At 48.1% G+C, this 18750-nt stretch overlaps 2 protein-coding genes across 4 annotated transcripts; one reads left to right on the top strand and one right to left on the bottom strand.

Annotated features, from left to right (window-relative positions):
- Positions 1-93: 93 nt before the first annotated feature.
- ap5z1 (adaptor related protein complex 5 subunit zeta 1) lies at positions 94-7699 on the top strand. 3 transcript variants are annotated; one of them, XM_062485425.1, is made up of 19 exons: positions 94-245; positions 1742-1879; positions 2105-2288; positions 2482-2644; positions 2868-2980; positions 3129-3303; positions 3402-3449; positions 3935-4075; positions 4167-4204; positions 4351-4513; positions 4591-4769; positions 5338-5480; positions 5573-5691; positions 5794-5921; positions 6039-6136; positions 6227-6359; positions 6444-6658; positions 7007-7240; positions 7405-7699. In XM_062485425.1, exons 1-19 carry the CDS (start codon positions 205-207, stop codon positions 7439-7441), a joined length of 2490 nt encoding a protein of 829 aa, XP_062341409.1. In that variant the 5' UTR covers positions 94-204; the 3' UTR covers positions 7442-7699. The 3 variants fall into 3 exon arrangements, with proteins under 3 accessions (XP_062341409.1, XP_062341402.1, XP_062341416.1); XM_062485418.1 differs by having other exon boundaries at positions 7541-7699; XM_062485432.1 differs by lacking the exon at positions 3402-3449 and having other exon boundaries at positions 7541-7699.
- Positions 7700-8525: 826 nt separating this feature from the next.
- mmd2a (monocyte to macrophage differentiation-associated 2a) lies at positions 8526-17745 on the bottom strand. The gene is made up of 7 exons (XM_062482623.1): positions 17371-17745; positions 11559-11640; positions 10781-10941; positions 10029-10103; positions 9636-9737; positions 9309-9378; positions 8526-9210 (listed from the first exon to the last, which is right to left on the bottom strand). The coding sequence occupies exons 1-7, from the start codon at positions 17397-17399 to the stop codon at positions 9010-9012; spliced, it is 720 nt and encodes a 239-aa protein (XP_062338607.1). The 5' UTR covers positions 17400-17745; the 3' UTR covers positions 8526-9009.
- Positions 17746-18750: the final 1005 nt, after the last annotated feature.

An 18750-nucleotide genomic window follows, 5' to 3' on the forward strand; every position in this document is an offset into this window, starting at 1 on the left:
GTGTATTCACAGTAGGCCTATGTGTAAGGGCTTTCAACGGAACACCGCCATCTGTCGGACGCTCGTGGAACAGAACTGTTGCAAAGCGGAACTAGAGTTCTGTCATGTGATTTTCTGTGGGGGCATTTTACACTATCGGACTGTGTACAGTCTACTTACTGTCTGGGGTTTGGCACTTGACAGGGGCTCAAGAGGTTTTTCAGAATGTATGCAACTGGCTCCGAGAGTTTAATCAAACAGGCTCGGTAAGTCTACGTATTCAGCCGGGGGAATGTTGCCTCAGTGTTAACTGTCATGTAATCTAAAACGATCCTTCCTGATTTCTGGCTGCAGCATCACACTCGAGATGGTCTGGACAGGATGCTGTTGGGGAACTTGACTAATTTAAATAATAATAATAATAATGTGCTAGCTACGAGTATCACTTCGCTGTTTGTGGTCTGCTGTTGCAGGAAGGTATTGCTAACCTGTTTAGCCGGGTAGAAGCTATTGCTAGCCTCTTTTCAAGCTTGAACTAGCAGAAATGGGAAGTAACAAAGTACAAATACTTTGTTATTGTACTTAAGTAGGTTTTTCTGGTATTAGTACTTTATTTCACTATTTATTTTTCGGACAACTTTTGACTTTTGACTTTACTGAATATAAACGCGGAATATAGATTTGTATCTTCCAAACCTGATTTTCAAAAGCGGAAATTACTTGCGCATATTCCATAAACCAAGTCAATAACTTCCGGCAGCTAGCATTTGCGTTGGTTCTTGCACACAAAATGCTTTTTTTCACCAGTAGTTTGGGTAATCTTCCCAAAATGACAATGAACGATGTACATATGATTCTATGTTACAGAGAACCTACCTCCGTATGCCTGCGCCTCGTCCATTAATGTTAGCGGGACAAGTCCCTTACCTCTCAGCGTGAGAAATACAAGGTGTTGCGTGAGAGCGTATGAAATGCGTGAGTCTCATGGCGAATGTGTGAGACTTGAGAGCCCTGTGCCTCCTGGTGGCAAACAACATTGCTCCACTCTCTTTATGCACTAGCTTGGTATTTCAAGTTTCATGTAGGCTACTTGTAGCCTGGTCCTAACCAGACTCTCGTACATTTTATTTGTACAGAGAGTCTGGCCTCGCTCCATTGACAAGCGTTGACTTCCTTGTAGGCAGGTACTCTGTTGAAACTATTGGATCTGCCCAGAGCCACTCTGATCTGCCATAACCAATCGCTAGCGTTCGCCTTAGCCAATTCCTTCACCACTACTGTAACAGAGCTAGCTGCCATAGCTGTAAAATCAAACTTTTCCCGAACCCCGTGGGGAGGAGGGCCACAACATCATGGCCACCAACAAAACTCAGCAAAACTTGTTCTTGCTCCGGCTTTAGCTGTTGGATATTCGGCAGCGTTGCTACAACAGACCGAATGGCTTCGCTCGCATCTTTCTCCGCCGCCATTACGGAACTACAACACAAACTAGCGCACAACATCAACGTCATCGTTCTCAGCCACTCCCTCTGTTCGCTGATTGGACTGAGACTTCTGACTTGCGTACCTCATGGCCAGACCTAGTACAGAAGCAAAATCAAAATTGAGCGGAAGTATGTAGGAGGGCAGAGCCAGGCTAGGCTACTTGCACTTGTGCTTGGGATTTTGATTTTTAAAATTAAATTGGGAAGAGGTTGATCATGTCTGCTGTTCCAGGTAACAGCAGAGATCCTCATGTTGTCTTCTCTCGGGATGTGTGCAGGGAGATCCAGGAGGCAGAGCTGCAGAAGTTCTACTGCAGGATCAGTAAGCTGCTGCAGGGAAAGGACCACGGACACGAGACCATCAACTCCCTACAGAGACTACGCCTCATCCTGTCCGCCACCAAGTTCAGCAGAACGTAATCCTACATTCATCTGGGGTTTCCTTTTTGCTTGCTTCATACATTTTTCTTTCTCTAACTTCTTTCTTCTCATCTCACTCGCTTCCACAGCTGGCATTGCCTTTTTCTGCTGCCTGTCTGTCTGCTCACTCCAGCCTGTCTGTCTGCTCACTCCAGCCTGTCTGTCTGCTCACTCCAGCCTGTCTGTCTGCTCACTCCAGCCTGTCTGTCTGCTCACTCCAGACTGCCAGATGAGTTGCAGAGGCGCCTGGCCTCTCTGCTGGTGTCTTCCTCTGTGGAGCAGCTGCAGGTGCTGAGCTCTGCGGTGCTCAGAGAGACACTGCCCCCCACTGGACAGGGACAGAAGTACAACGTGCTTGACAACAGCCCCCTCACCAGCCATGCTGCTGGCCTGCTGCTCTCACAGGTACACATGCACACATACGCACACACACACACACTACTGTCTCCTACACATGGAACTCCCACATTCATAACATGATGTCTCATCCTGATCACAGTTCAGTTTTGTCTTCTTTCTACTGCTCTACCCCACCCCCCTTCTTTCTCTTTCTCTCTCTCTCTCCTTATCTCACTCTCTGTTCCCTCCCTCTCCCCAGGCAGGCTCCCAGGCAGATCTGGCTGCGCTCTCCTCTGTCATCCTTCGTAACCTGGAGGGACGTCCATCTGATGGATCTTCACACACACTCATGCACTCTCACACACACACTCTGCCCCTGCTAAATGCCATCATCACCTATAGTCCTGAGAGCCTTACTGAAGGTAAGACACACATTTCTGCATTTTCAGCATTGAGTATCATAAAGATATGTGGTTGTTTAATTGAATCTTTATATATTCAGCATAGTCACACTTAGACTACGTTTCTTTTCTGTGTGAACCCTGTGCTTACTGGCTGTCTGCCTGTCTTACTGTCTGTCTGTCTGTCTGTCTGTCTGTCTGTCTGTCTGTCTGTCTGCCTGTATGTGTGTGTATGTGAGTCTAGATCATGTTACCTTGCTTAGCAAGAAGATGGTTGATTGGCTGCGCTACGCCACTGCTCAGCAGGGGACTGTGGTGTCTTCTGGAGGGTTCTTCACGGGGCCCAGGTCTCGCCAGGTACGTCCTGCCTCTGACTGGTTCATACTCTCTCACTCACACGGATCCTCTGCAAACACACCACCTGTCTCACAACACCTTGTGTGTCTGTGTGTATGTGTGTGTGTCTGTGTGTATGTGTGTGTGTCTGTCTGTGTGTGTGTTTCAGCCGGGACCCATAGCAGAGCTGGATGGTTCTGTATCAGGGGATTTCTTCACAGTGTTGTGTGTGAGCCAGGCCTTCTCTGAAGACCAATGGATGAACGTCCACTCCTTCTCAATGCTTCGCCGCTGGCTGCTGACATATCACTCTGTTACCGACGGCAACATGAGCCAAGACGCAGGTATGACCTCATCCTTGACTCCTGACCTTGAGGCTAGGGAGGGTTATGATTGGTTTATAGATATTTGGGACCTTAATGTTCCTCTGTGCTTTTATCAGCTCCAGCAAACAAACTACTGCTCAGTCTCTCCCTGTCACACTCTCATGGTAAGGTGTGTGTGTGTGTGTGTGTTTGTGTGGGAGGAGGCTAAAATATTAATTGGCATGGCTACATTGATCTTACCCCTCTTGTTCACAGCACAGGCCAGTCTGACCTGACACACTGAACTGTGATTAACTCTTCTTTCCTAAGACTTTCTCTTAATCAGGATCTTCTCTCAATAATTCTCACCCTTTTTAACTTCAATCATGGTACATGCATGCATCTGGTCTATGTGTGACCAACTGATCAGCCCCTTTTTCTGTGATTGGTTGTGGTAGCCTAAGCCCTCTCCTGATAGGTTAATAATGTCTGCAGCTCCAGGTAGCTGCAGAGATAGATTGATGATGTCTGCAGCTGGTGAGACCAGCATGCCCTGAACTAAGATCTCTAGTGGACGTCATCCCGTCTCAAACCAGTCAATCTTTAAGAATGGAACTCTTACCCCTGAAATCTGACCCTAAGCTCTGATGACCCTTGACCTCTCATGCAGAGGACCGCTCTGAGATTGAGGGCTCGGTGGTTTCCATGGTTTCTGTGACCTCGTCGTCCAGTCGACTGCTTCCTCCCAGAGAGCGCCTGAGGGAGAAGGCCTTCCTGTACTGCCAGCGCCTCATCGAGCAGAGCGACCGCAGTGAGTGTGTGTGTGTTCACTCACATGTTTGACACACAGTGTGTGTGTAGCGTGCTGTCCTTGATGCCTTCATGTTTTGTGTGTGATGTAGAAGCTGTGAAGAGGGCAGACTCAGAGCTACAGAAAGCGGTAAGATCTTCAGGACTAAATCAACACACACACACACACACACACACACACCTGCTCAGGACACACATCCCACATGGTTAGTTTATCCACCAAAGTTGTGGTGTGGTAGTGTAACATGTTAGTGGTGTGTGTGTGTGTGTGTGCAGTGCCTGGTGGAGGCGGTGTGTATCCTGGACTGCGTGTGTGTGGAGGACTCGCCCCTGGTGTACCGGGCGTTCCCGTGTGTGAAGGCGCTGTACGGCCGGCTGAGCGCTGACCTGGCCTACGCCAGGGTTCTCCTGCCCCTGGCTCACTTCTACCTCAACCACGGTCAGTGTGCGTGTGTTTGTGTGTGTGTCCATACAAGCATGCTGTGGCTATCACTCATTCCTCCAGTGTGTGTGTAGGCGACGCAGCGGCGGTGGACAGTGAGTGTGTGTGGAGGCTGGTGTTTGGTCGTCTCCCTGCTGAGCTGTTTAACGAGGCCCTGCTGGCCCACGAGGTGCTGAGCTTCCTCCGGCTCAACCTGCCTCTGCTGCAGCACAGGGGAGCGCTGCACCTGACCTTCTTCCCCAACCTCCTGAAGGTGGGTCCTGCCTGCAACACCCCCAGCAGTCTGTGCTGCACCAGTCTGTGCTGTAGCAGTCTGTACTGCAGCACTCTGTACTGCAGAAGTTTGTGCTGCACCAGTCTGTGCTGTAGCAGTCTGAACTGCAGCAGTCTGTGCTGCACCAGTCTGTGCTGTAGCAGTCTGTACTGCAGAAGTTTGTGCTGCACCAGTCTGTGCTGTAGCAGTCTGAACTGCAGCAGTCTGTGCTGCACCAGTCTGTGCTGTAGCAGTCTGTACTGCAGAAGTTTGTGCTGCACCAGTCTGTGCTGCAGCAGTCTGTGCTGCAGCAGTCTGTGCTGTATCAGTCTGTGCTGTATCAGTCTGTACTGCAGCAGTCTGTACTGCAGCAGTCTGTGCTGCAGCAGTCTGTGCTGTATCAGTCTGTGCTGTATCAGTCTGTACTGCAGCAGTCTGTACTGAAGCAGTCTGTGCTGCAGCAGTCTGTGCTGTATCAGTCTGTACTGCAGCAGACTGCAGTTGCTCCTCTCCTGTCACATCATGTCTCCTGCTCCTTCACCCCACCTCTCTTCTTCTCTCTCTGTAGTTTCTAGCATGGGATAGTCCTGCAGTAATAGATGATTTTGTGGATCTGCTGCCCTCCCTGGTGACAGCAGGTACTGCAGTGGAGCTGCTGCACTCTCTGCTGGACCTGCCTTGTCTCAGCGCTGCTCTCTTCCTGCAGTACAGGTACACACACACACACACACACACACACACACACACACACATTAGTGACACTCCTCATCCTGTGTGTGTGTGTGTGTGTGTGTGTGTATCAGGTCGGCGTGTTTCCCTATATCCGAGCCAGGTGGGCGTGGCCTGTCGTCGCTGGAGGCGTTCCGTAGCCCCGCCCACCGTGGCCTGTTCCTCTTTCTGCTTCGAGGGGAGGCCGGGTCAGGTAACCATGACGATTACAGGATGTTTCCATACACACAACGATGGTTAGAAGATACAGTGTGTTGATCAAATATAGGTGACATATATGTATGACTCATCCTAGGTGACACCATAGACAGACTGAGCGTGCTTCACGAAATATTGGCCGAGGCAGCTGATTGGCCGAGAGTCGTCCAATGTGCTCAAACCGTTCCTGTGCTGCTTCACGTCTATTTCAATGCGGTTGTCACGGTAACGATGAACAATAACTTGGTTATAGCACCAGTAGGTAGGCTTGGCATGTGGTTGTTAACTGTAAGGGGTGTGTGTGTACGTGTGTGTGTGTGTGTGCGTGCGCGTGTGTGTCAGGTGGCTGATGGGAAGCTGCTGGCTCAGATCATCCTGGTGCTGCTGGAGAGAAGCAGCCTGCTGCTGAACATCCACAAGTACACCCCAGAGATACACAGGTACACACACACTCACACACTCACTGTCACACACACTTATCTTTCTTTACAGTTCTGTTCCTGTGTTCTCTCCCTCCCTCCTCGTTCTAGAGTGTTTAGCTGCCACCTATTGAGGATGTGTAAGCTCCGCCCCTCCCTGGTCGTGGACCAATGGCATGAGCTCCTGGAGTTTGCTGGAACCACAGGAAACGTCTACAGCAAAGATGATTTGTACACACATGTGGTAAGGGTGTGTGCAGTGTTCTGAGTCCTGTGTATTGTATTACACTAGTGACTCAGTCATGACTGTGTTAAATGCCTGTTTCAGGTCTGGGTGCTTGGAGAGTATCTGTCTGTGTCATGTGACCCTCGTTGCACCGTGGAGCGCATCACTTCCTGTTTTGAGTCACTGGAAGCGGTACTGTTTGAAATCACCTCCTCTGCCCCGCCCCCTGGACAGTCTGGCCCCGCCCCCAGGGTGATCACCTCACTAATGAGCGCCCTGGCTAAGCTAGCATCACGGTCACATGACCTTATACCCAGGTAAAACAGTCGCACACACATCCTCCTACCCTACCAAGGTATATAACCTGTCGCTGGCTCCTTAACAGCCCGTTCAGAGGCACGCACGCACGCACACACTTCCACACGATGGCAGCGTTGCGTGTGCGAAGGTGTCACAGCCAGAGGGACCGTATTAAACCTTGGGACAGGGGGGGGAACAGGTTTGCAACTTATTTTTAGTGCTGCTAACTCGAGCAGATTTGCTGCAACAGGGTCTTTTTCAGGGACAATGAAGGGCAGGAATAGGTACAGGGAGAGAGAGAGAATGAGAGAGAGAGACTGTGAATCTGAAGCAGCACTCACACCTGTGTGTGTGCGTGTGTGCAGGGTGTCCCTCTTCCTCTCCAAGATGCGCACCCTGTCCAGGGGAGGCTCAGTGCCATGGTGCTCCAACGAGGAGGATGTGGTCGCCATAGTAACCCGAGGGGAGGAGCTGTTGTCGTTACTGAAGCTTCCCAGCGTAGCTCAGAGTGTTCTGACTCCGCCCCCCCGTGCCACCACCCCCCAGTGGCACAGAGACACCAACTCTGCACTGCCGTTACGACTCCGAGCCCTAACAAGCTTCACACACACACACACTCACACACACACACACTGACTCACACACACACACACTGACTCACACACACACACACTGACTCACACACACACACACTGACTCACACACACACACACACACACTCACACACACACACACTGACTCACACACACACACACTGACTCACACACACACACACACTGACTCACACACACACACACTGACTCACACACACACACACACACACTCACACACACACACACTGACTCACACACACACACACTGACTCACACACACACACACACACACTGACTCACACACACACACACTGACTCACACACACACACACACACACACTCACATTAGCCACCTGTTAATCAACCCTGTACTGGATGAATAGCAGCAGCATCTTCAGTGATTTATATAATTTCTTTAAAAGATAATTTCTTTTTTTTAATTAAATAAAGAAAATACTTAACCCATTCATTGAGTCCAGATTTGTTTTTAACACACATGCATGTACACACAAGTGCATACGTACACACATATACACAGTTATTTCTAGATCTCTTTTATTCAATCATTTCATACTCGAATATAATTTAACAAAATAGAATCTGATAGAAATACAATTCCTGAGTCAGTTATCTGATAACAGACACAGCTAAATCAAACAACATGAGAATGTCGTACATACTGGAATGCTGGAAACTTTCATTTGAAACTTTTATAAAAAGAAGAAAGTGTTATCTGTGGAGCACATTCCTTGTGTAAAGGCGTCATGAGATATGCATCGACCGTGGTCTAGAGGAACTGGTCTGGTCAACAGATTAGCTAAGTGCTCTATCATTGGAATGTGTGTTAGATTTTCACAGCTATTTTCAAAATTATTAATCCACATTAGGAATAAGATCGTCTTCATACAGATTAGCACTGACATTGTATGCATTGAGATTGTTTCTATGTTACAAAAGTTGATTGAGATGCTAACACATTGGAATGCCCTTGAATCTAACTTGCCTCATTCCTAAAATGTACCATTCCTTCTCTACGCTGTCTGGGGGGGGTGCTCTGTCTGGGGGGGTGCTCTGTCTGGGGGGGGGGTGCTCTGTCTGGGGGGGGTGCTCTGTCTGGGGGGGGGGTGCTCTGTCTGGGGGGGTGCTCTGTCTGGGAGGGGTGCTCTGTCTGGGGGGGGGGTGCTCTGTCTGGGGGGGGTGCTCTGTCTGGGGGGGTGCTCTGTCTGGGGGGTGCACTCTGTCTGGGGGGGGTGCTCTGTCTGGGAGGGGTGCTCTGTCTGGGGGGGGGGTGCTCTGTCTGGGGGGGGGTGCTCTGTCTGGGGGGGGTGCTCTGTCTGGGGGGTGCTCAGTAAGAGATGATGTGCATATCACACTTACTCTGTGCTCCATTACTGTATTTTCTGTCACAACTACAATTTAGTTGTCATTATCGTGTAGCTCTTAGCATCGTAAGATGATCACTCCACAACACATTGCAAGGGGTTTATATAAGACCAGGAGTGTTCATGTTCCCCGTCGAGTATAGAGCCTCTCGCGGGCTGGACCTCCAGACACTGGTCGTCCTGGTGTTAAATGAACACAGCAATGTGCCGTGTGTAGCAGCAGTTGTTAGCAGTTGTTAGCAGTCCGACCACAGTCCATTTAACTGTAGTCTTTGTATAGTATTCATAATGTGGTCTATTTAGTATATTTAACTCTATTTCATGTACTGTCTGTGGTCTAGGTTGAGTGTGGCTGTGGTCTAGGTTGAGTTTGGCTGTGGTCCGGGGGGACAGTCACCTGGACGTCTGCACAGCGGGGCCAGGTGAGTATAGGTACCTCCAGATAGCATAGTAGTGGGCAGCTGCTCCCATAGCAACAAACAAGTGCCAAATGGCATGGGCGAATGGGATTAGGCCATCACTCTTAAAGAAGACCACGCCCACCACATAGAACACTCCGCCCACAGCCAGCTCGCAGAGACCTGTGCGGTCCACCTGAAACACAAACACACATGAAGACAGGTTTCTCTCGGTTAAGTGTTGAAAAAGCCGATGCTGTGATTGGTGGATAAGACGGCACATTGCTGTCTTACCATTGACAGAATGACCAGTGCAGGGACAGCCCCCATGGCAATGTATCCTAGCAACTCTATCAGTTTATACCTATGGGGAAGTCAAAACAACATGTTACTGTCAGCAAAGTCATGCCAGTGTTTCTTCATAATCAGGCAGAGCTGGTTCATGCAGGAGACTTTAGCACTGGTGTGAGCGTGAGGGTGTGGGATGTGTGTGTAAGGGTGTGTGATGTGTGTTAAGAATGTGTGAGGGTGTGTGATGTGTGTGTAAGGGTGTGTGATGTGTGTGTAAGGGTGTGTGATGTGTGTTAAGAATGTGTAAGGGTGTGTGAGGGTGTGTTTTACCTCTCATGGAAGAAGAACACATATGTGGAGCCGACGCCCGCCATGAGCCAGACCAGCCAGCGCATGTGCACGGCCCAGGGGCCCAACTCTCTCAGCATCAACCTGCACACATTAACATGTTCACACATCCAACCAGCAACATGACATGACCACCAGGGGGCGTGAGAGGCAGTGGTACAGATTGTTCTACCTCTCTCTCACACACACAAGCCTGCACACAAAGGTATGTTGAACAGGTCAAACGGGGAATTGACTATTGGGTCCCAGAAAAACCAGGGTGAGATCACATGACTGATCCATGTAAAATACATACAACATTCCCTCTGACACACACATGAACATACACACACAGACACGCAAACAACATACTGTATCTGCAACAACCTAACCTACCATGGAGAATACGAGGCAGCAACGAAGAAGTAGATCGCCATTCTGTCACACATGTGAAAGCGCTGTTCCACCCTCCTACAAGGAAAGAGACTGGTTATGTACATCTACACACTGGTACACACACACTCACACACACACACTGGTACACACACACTCACACACACACACTGGTACACACACACTCACACACACACAAATACAACAAAAGCATCAGTGTGGATGGTGATACATTTTACACTCTTCAAGACACTGTCCTGGAATATAGTGAGAGAGAGAGAGAGAGAGAGAGAGAGAGAGAGAGAGAGAGAAAAGAGAGAGAGAGAGAAAGAGAGAGAGAAAAGAGAAAAGAGAGAAAAGAGAGAGAGAAAGAGAGACAGGGGGTGAAAGTAAACAGAGCTCCTTGTTTGCAGTAAGCGGTTGTGAAGTTGGTGCAGGTGTGCGTGTAATCTTTACTTTTCTGGAGGATCTGAGCTCCTTATTTGAACATTCATTATCTTATGCATCTGTCTGGCCCTCAGGCTGGCTATAATGAACATGTGTGAATATATGTTCCAATATACAGATGAAGGATTTAACCCAGTGTTGGAGATATAGTTATAACAGCTGGTGTTGACTGTATATTAAGTCATTAGCCAGACCGGTTCCTGGGACTTGAGTTGCCCTTGTAATGCCCCCCTCCCCCATACACACACACACACTCTCACACACACACACTCTCACACACACACCCTCTCACACACACATCCTCTCACCGGAGATGGCTGATCTTCCAGGCGACAGTGTGAAACAGTGTTGAGGTGACAAACAGGCCAGTAAGCCCCGCCCCGTACAGCCAAGCAGCGGCGCAATGCCATTGGTCCACAGACAGGAAGTAGAGGACTGACCCGCCCATCAGGCTAGGGAGGATCCAAAACTGTGGAGCATCATGGGTAAAATATAAAACTGAGGAGAATCATGGGTAAAATATAGAATCAATGAGATGAAAAGAAGTTGCGAAAGCCCAATCTCCTACAAAATGGTTAAATGTTTTAATAGATTTCTGAGCTTCTTTGCAGCAGGTGTGAGGATGACTTCTGACTGATTCAAGTCCAATCATTGATGGAGTGTAACCCTAACATCTGGTCCTGGGAATGTAGATCAGGCCAGTCAGGTGGTGCTGAGCAGGAACACACCAGAAGCTTGTCATATCCTGTCCCTGTCATTAGAGTGGTGTTATCGGCCTGGCTGTTGCTTGTCTGCTCTGTAATCCAGCTGTGGCTCTATTCTGAGAGATTACAGCAGATTAGAGAGTAGGGAGGGAAGCCACGGCCCGACTCAGAGATTACGCTCCCACAGTCAAAATTGTTCATGTTTTCTCTCAGACCCAACTGTGCTGTGAAAGCCCCCCCCCTCTCTCCAGGGGGGAGGGGTCCTCTCCACCTGCTGTGACATCTCATTTTTGTTTCAACAACTTCACATGTCTGTGTGTTGGTGTCAAGATGTAATTTGTCACACAGAACAATTCCTTTCTTCTGTGTGTGTGTGTCTCACCCCATGTGTGGCGCAGTTAGCAGCATGTTCATACTCTGTCGGCTGGTATCTTTTACTGGAGGGTACCCGGCCATTCATGAACCTGCGTCCAAAGCACAGAGAACACATGTCACATACGTCAAGTGTGAGTGTGGGTTGTTTGGTGTGTTAATGTAATACCCATTTTACAATACTTTGTTATTGAACCTGTGTCCTGTGTGTCCTGTGTGTGTGTGTGTGTGTGTGTGTGTGTGTTTGTGTGTGTGTGTGTTTGTGTGGTCTCTCTGTTCTTAGTTGTTAATGTTAGGAGAACTATGGCCAAAGACAACACTGCTTCTGAGGTTAGGAACCTGACACACGCTGAGCCTGTGGAAACTAAAACTGTGTTTGTGTGTGTGTGTGAGGCCATTCTAGGGGGATTTACAGAGAATAACTGATCCATAACCAGTTCACTGTGTTTCAGCTCAGTCCGGGATGCCACCCATGAACCCAAGACAGGAGTCAGGTGGCTGAGCGGTGAGGGAAGCGGGCTAGTAATCAGAAGGTTGCCAGTTCAATTCCCGGCCGTGCAAAATTACGTTGTGTCCTTGGGCAAGGCACTTCACCCTACTTGCCTCGGGGGGAATGTCCCTGTACTTACTGTAAGTCGCTCTGGATAAGAGCGTCTGCTAAATGACTAAATGTAAATGTAAGACTGCGTGATTCATGATATCAGCTAACAACGCTTGTGACTGTGTGTGTGTTCACGTGTGTGGTTGTGTGGTTGTGTCTGTGTTACTCTTTAATCAGCAGCAAATCCCAGTTTACAGAGTGAGACACATCTGGACATGTTACGAAACCACATTTCATAAGTCAACATGCACTCTCGTTCACAAACACACACACTAACAAACACCCACATATTAACAAACACACACACAAAGAGGTTTGTCAGTGGGCCCAGGTGTGTAAAGTGTCTGTCAACTGTGTTATTTGAACACGCACAAATGTACTAACAGACACAATCTCTCTCTCTCACACACACACACACAGACCCACACACAAAGAGCCCCTAAGGTATTCTGGCAGTATATCACAGAGGTGTGTGTGAGCGAGTTTGTGCCACAAAAGACAGAGTAGAGCAAGGAATGTAGAAATACAAAAAGGAAGAGTAGAGGAGAAAAGGGAGAGGAATGAATGAAGCACAGAGAGAGCAGAGGGTGGGGAGCGAGAGCGGGCAGCAGAGGGCATTATGTGTGTGTGTGTCTGTGTGTGTCTGTGTGTGTGTGTCTGTGTGTGGTGAACCAGGGCAGAGACACAGGAGTTATGATCACAGAGTATTTTGTTATCGTCTTCATAAACAGCTTGTCTCCCTTTCTTTCCCCCTCTCTCCATGATCTCTCTCTCCTCTCTGTTCTGTCATGTCTCTCCATGATCTCTCTCTCCTCTCTGTTCTGTCATGTCTCTCCATGATCTCTCTCTCCTCTCTGTTCTGTCATGTCTCTCCATGATCTCTCTCTCCTCTCTGTTCTGTCATGTCTCTCCATGATCTCTCTCTCCTCTCTGTTCTGTCATGTCTCTCCATGATCTCTCTCTCCTCTCTGTTCTGTCATGTCTCTCATGATCTCTCTCTCCTCTCTGTTCTGTCATGTCTCTCCATGATCTCTCTCTCCTCTCTGTTCTGTCATGTCTCTCCATGATCTCTCTCTCCTCTCTGTTCTGTCATGTCTCTCCACGATCTCTCTCTCCTCTCTGTTCTGTCATGTCTCTCCATGATCTCTCTCTCCTCTCTGTTCTGTCATGTCTCTCCACGATCTCTCTCTCCTCTCTGTTCTGTCATGTCTCTCCACGATCTCTCTCTCCTCTCTGTTCTGTCATGTCTCTCCATGATCTCTCTCTCCTCTCTGTTCTGTCATGTCTCTCCATGATCTCTCTCTCCTCTCTGTTCTGTCATGTCTCTCCATGATCTCTCTCTCCTCTCTGTTCTGTCATGTCTCTCCATGATCTCTCTCTCCTCTCTGTTCTGTCATGTCTCTCCATGATCTCTCTCTCCTCTCTGTTCTGTCATGTCTCTCATGATCTCTCTCTCCTCTCTGTTCTGTCATGTCTCTCCATGATCTCTCTCTCCTCTCTGTTCTGTCATGTCTCTCCATGATCTCTCTCTCCTCTCTGTTCTGTCATGTCTCTCCATGATCTCTCTCTCCTCTCTGTTCTGTCATGTCTCTCCATGATCTCTCTCTCCTCTCTGTTCTGTCATGTCTCTCCATGATCTCTCTCTCCTCTCTGTTCTGTCATGTCTCTCATGATCTCTCTCTCCTCTCTGTTCTGTCATGTCTCTCATGATCTCTCTCTCCTCTCTGTTCTGTCATGTCTCTCCATGATCTCTCTCTCCTCTCTGTTCTGTCATGTCTCTCCACGATCTCTCTCTCCTCTCTGTTCTGTCATGTCTCTCCATGATCTCTCTCTCCTCTCTGTTCTGTCATGTCTCTCCATGATCTCTCTCTCCTCTCTGTTCTGTCATGTCTCTCCATGATCTCTCTCTCCTCTCTGTTCTGTCATGTCTCTCATGATCTCTCTCTCCTCTCTGTTCTGTCATGTCTCTCCATGATCTCTCTCTCCTCTCTGTTCTGTCATGTCTCTCCACGATCTCTCTCTCCTCTCTGTTCTGTCATGTCTCTCCATGATCTCTCTCTCCTCTCTGTTCTGTCATGTCTCTCCACGATCTCTCTCTCCTCTCTGTTCTGTCATGTCTCTCCACGATCTCTCTCTCCTCTCTGTTCTGTCATGTCTCTCCATGATCTCTCTCTCCTCTCTGTTCTGTCATGTCTCTCCATGATCTCTCTCTCCTCTCTGTTCTGTCATGTCTCTCCATGATCTCTCTCTCCTCTCTGTTCTGTCATGTCTCTCCATGATCTCTCTCTCCTCTCTGTTCTGTCATGTCTCTCCATGATCTCTCTCTCCTCTCTGTTCTGTCATGTCTCTCCATGATCTCTCTCTCCTCTCTGTTCTGTCATGTCTCTCATGATCTCTCTCTCCTCTCTGTTCTGTCATGTCTCTCCATGATCTCTCTCTCCTCTCTGTTCTGTCATGTCTCTCCATGATCTCTCTCTCCTCTCTGTTCTGTCATGTCTCTCCATGATCTCTCTCTCCTCTCTGTTCTGTCATGTCTCTCCATGATCTCTCTCTCCTCTCTGTTCTGTCATGTCTCTCCATGATCTCTCTCTCCTCTCTGTTCTGTCATGTCTCTCATGATCTCTCTCTCCTCTCTGTTCTGTCATGTCTCTCCATGATCTCTCTCTCCTCTCTGTTCTGTCATGTCTCTCATGATCTCTCTCTCCTCTCTGTTCTGTCATGTCTCTCATGATCTCTCTCTCCTCTCTGTTCTGTCATGTCTCTCCACGATCTCTCTCTCCTCTCTGTTCTGTCATGTCTCTCCATGATCTCTCTCTCCTCTCTGTTCTGTCATGTCTCTCATGATCTCTCTCTCCTCTCTGTTCTGTCATGTCTCTCATGATCTCTCTCTCCTCTCTGTTCTGTCATGTCTCTCCATGATCTCTCTCTCCTCTCTGTTCTGTCATGTCTCTCCACGATCTCTCTCTCCTCTCTGTTCTGTCATGTCTCTCCATGATCTCTCTCTCCTCTCTGTTCTGTCATGTCTCTCCATGATCTCTCTCTCCTCTCTGTTCTGTCATGTCTCTCCATGATCTCTCTCTCCTCTCTGTTCTGTCATGTCTCTCATGGTCTTCTTTCTCTCCTCACATTGATCTCCTCTCCCCAAACAAACTAACAGACTAGAAGACTAGTGTCTGTCAGCTGAGAGGGCGTCCAGCGCAGTACAAGATCCGGCTGTACTGGTGAGGTACAGGATGTACAGCCAGCTCTCTCAGGTTAGCGGAGGAAGAACTCTTCTTGTAATTCTGAATACGTAATAACACATACTAAAAGCCTACCATTCTGAATATTTGTCCTTCAGTAATTGCTGAACATTTTGTACTGCAGTTTGTTTGAGAGCAACACTGTAGTCACTGAGTGGGTCACAGAAAGTCTGTGTTGGTACATGTACATTCCATCCAGGGATCTCCTAAATGTAAGAGGATTTGGGCTCTCTGGATCCTGGTAGTGTGTGGGGGGCGGGGGGATTACTGGTTTCTACTCAGTTTGAATGTAAAGAGTACAGTATTTTACTGTACAATTGTGACAGTTATATTTGAGTGGTTGGGAATGACTGTTAATTTACACCCGGTTCACAGTTCAAGGGCCTGTAAGAGCCATAATGTAATTACGGAAGGTAATATGATCCCAAATTCATCATTTCTAGTCATTGTGTAAGACATAAATGTACAAAACAAATGCATGTATCTTGAATGCTGATCAGAGAGGCTCTCTTACGCCAGCAAGTTACTTCATGTTCTCTTGAGTTGTCCTGTGTAAGGCACAGACGGTTTTCTAAAGCAATGTAATTTAAAACAGGTTTTTTTTGTCTGTAAACATTCTTAAACTCGCTTCAGACTGAAGTTACTGTGCATACAGCTGGTTCGTGTCTTATTTTGACATTCAGAAAGAATGCCTACAGGACCGGTGTTGCTGGACTTGTCACAGAGACATTACATTTACATTTAGCAGACGCTCTTATCCAGAGCGACTTACAGTAAGTACAGGGACATTCCCCCCGAGGCAAGTAGGGTGAAGTGCCTTGCCCAAGGACACAACGTCATTGCACGGCCGGGAATCGAACCAACAGCCTTCTGATTAATAGCCCGACTCCCTAACCGCTCAGCCATCTGACCCCCTAGACATATTTAACGCTCGTCACAGCTGTTGCCATGGTTACTGACCAAAGGGTATGTAGGATCAGGGCCAGAGGGCTCAAAGATTACAAAACAAAAAAAATGAAAACAACATACCCCCCTTGTTTGTATTTTATTTATGAATTGTTACTGATAAGAATTTTAACACCTGTCCAATAAGATCTGGGAACATGTGGTCAGTTACTGAATTGTGTAGCAACATTTGCAAACTGGTTTGCTTGTAAAAAGGGCTATATCCTACAAATACATCTGTTTTGAGTTAGCAATAACCCAAAACTGAATAGTTGACTCAGCAGCAACTTAATTCATGTATCCTGTTCGTCCAGGGCTGTTTTAGTAGAATACATTGAATATTGGCGCTATATTTCGACCAGAAATCCTCATCTGACCTCTTCATTATAACTCACACGGACAGACAGGTAGAAGGCAGGGAGGATGGGGCAGCTTGCAGACAGACAGGTAGAAGGCAGGGAGGATGGGGCATCTTGCAGACAGACAGGTAGAAGGCAGGGAGGATGGGGTAGCTTGCAGACAGACAGGTAGAAGGCAGGGAGGATAGGGCAGCTTGCTGACAGACAGGTAGAAGGCAGGGAGGATGGGGCAGCTTGCAGACAGACAGGTAGAAGGCAGGGAGGATGGGGCAGCTTGCAGACAGACAGGTAGAAGGCAGGGAGGATGGGGCAGCTTGCAGACAGACAGGTAGAAGGCAGGGAGGATGGGGCAGCTTGCAGACAGACAGGTAGAAGGCAGGGAGGATGGGGCAGCTTGCAGACAGACAGGTAAACAACAGAGTGAATATTCACAGAACGCTCAGTGACCACATTGAGGCCAGACAGGTGTTTGAGGCATTATGTCACATCTTTCACCCGCCGCTTCACTGCAAATCAATTCACACACGCTCACCCACACACAATCTATAACTCATTCTCACTGTCCCTCCGCGCATAAGTGCGCATGGCTGCACATCAGCTGTCAGAAACAGGAAGCAAAACAAAAAAACATACTACGAACTGTTAAACACTTATGTTCATGTGGTGTTAGGCTACCTTCCATACGTAGTCTTCTTGAAATCCATATTGCTGACATTAAACCTCCTCTCGGCCCGCCACGCAGAGCCTACGCGAACTCCATCCCGGATGTATCCAAGAGTTCGAACATAACAGAAAGTCCAAAAGAACCGTTGGGGCGCTTAGATACGCAGCTCAAAAGTTGACCTGGCTACTGTAAAGTTCAGTTAACATCGCTGTAACGGTCAAGCACCAGGACAAGGTTTAAGGGAATAATAGCCTGCTGCAGAAACGGACAAAGTGTAATTGCCGAACTGCAGAAAACAATACGCACAAGGGTAAAGTGGAGTTTGTTTCCGAATCTGATGTTTGCAGGATGTTCAGTGGGTCTACGTTGGAAACCCCTCCCCTTCCCAATAACTCGCTTTGGAACCGCAGCTCCTCCCAGAGCGCGTCCAACCCCCTCACTCCCCCCTCTCACGCACACTCGCTCACGCACGCGCACCCACACGAGCCCAAGCACACAGTTAAGCGTCCTAGTGACGGAAAATTAAACATTATCCAACAATAGAACGGTGTGTGGGTCAGGGCTAATGGTTCCAGGAGCTGAAGGCTCATTGGCCTCTGGTACATTCGTGGGGAATGTTAGTATGACCCTGTTGGCTACTTTCCCGTTTGCCTACGGATCTAGAAAATGAAAGCGACATTAGTAATGTGACATCGTGTGAATACCATTGTCCCACACGCACTTTATTTGACTTGCAATATTTCCAATAAATTTCAATTTCCTATTTTGTGTCAGTTAGGTTACCCAACAATAACGGTCCTTGTCAAGAAAAGCAGTGCGCGTAGATCCAAAAGCATCTGTCGTTCACTGACATCTGGTGGTAAAGAGAAATACGCATTCCAAAGCGTCAGGGCTGGATTGATGTAGCCTACTTAAAATGAGGACTAAAAGCGTTTAGCGGGTTAACATAGACTGTCTGACAGTTTGGTGAAGGAGACTAACCGGTAGGCCAAAGCAAACTTGATGGCAACAGTTTGGTGAAACACCCTTTTCTGTTTCCGCACTATATTGCCCCCCATGCACCAAGTGGGGTCCACATGGAAATTATTAGTCGAGTTTGGTGTGATAGAAGAATGATACCCATCACCTTTGGGGTGAATCCTAATGACACCGGTATCCGACCTCCCTAAAAAAGTGTGATGCACTGTTTACACAATTCCTGCTTTCTTGACTTGATGTCAGTCCACATACTTTAATCATTTACTTTATGTTGGAGCTTACAACAGTGCACGTGTACGATACTTATTGTCTTAATACCACGAACAGCTTTGCTTTTTTCCGCCACTAAAATCAAACCTTTCGCCTACATGCCTGTCTCTTTAAATTCCTAACCTGTCGCACACGGCAGCAAA

Source organism: Osmerus eperlanus, chromosome 2, assembly GCF_963692335.1.
Source record: "Osmerus eperlanus chromosome 2, fOsmEpe2.1, whole genome shotgun sequence".
Classification (NCBI taxonomy): Eukaryota; Metazoa; Chordata; class Actinopteri; order Osmeriformes; family Osmeridae; genus Osmerus; species Osmerus eperlanus.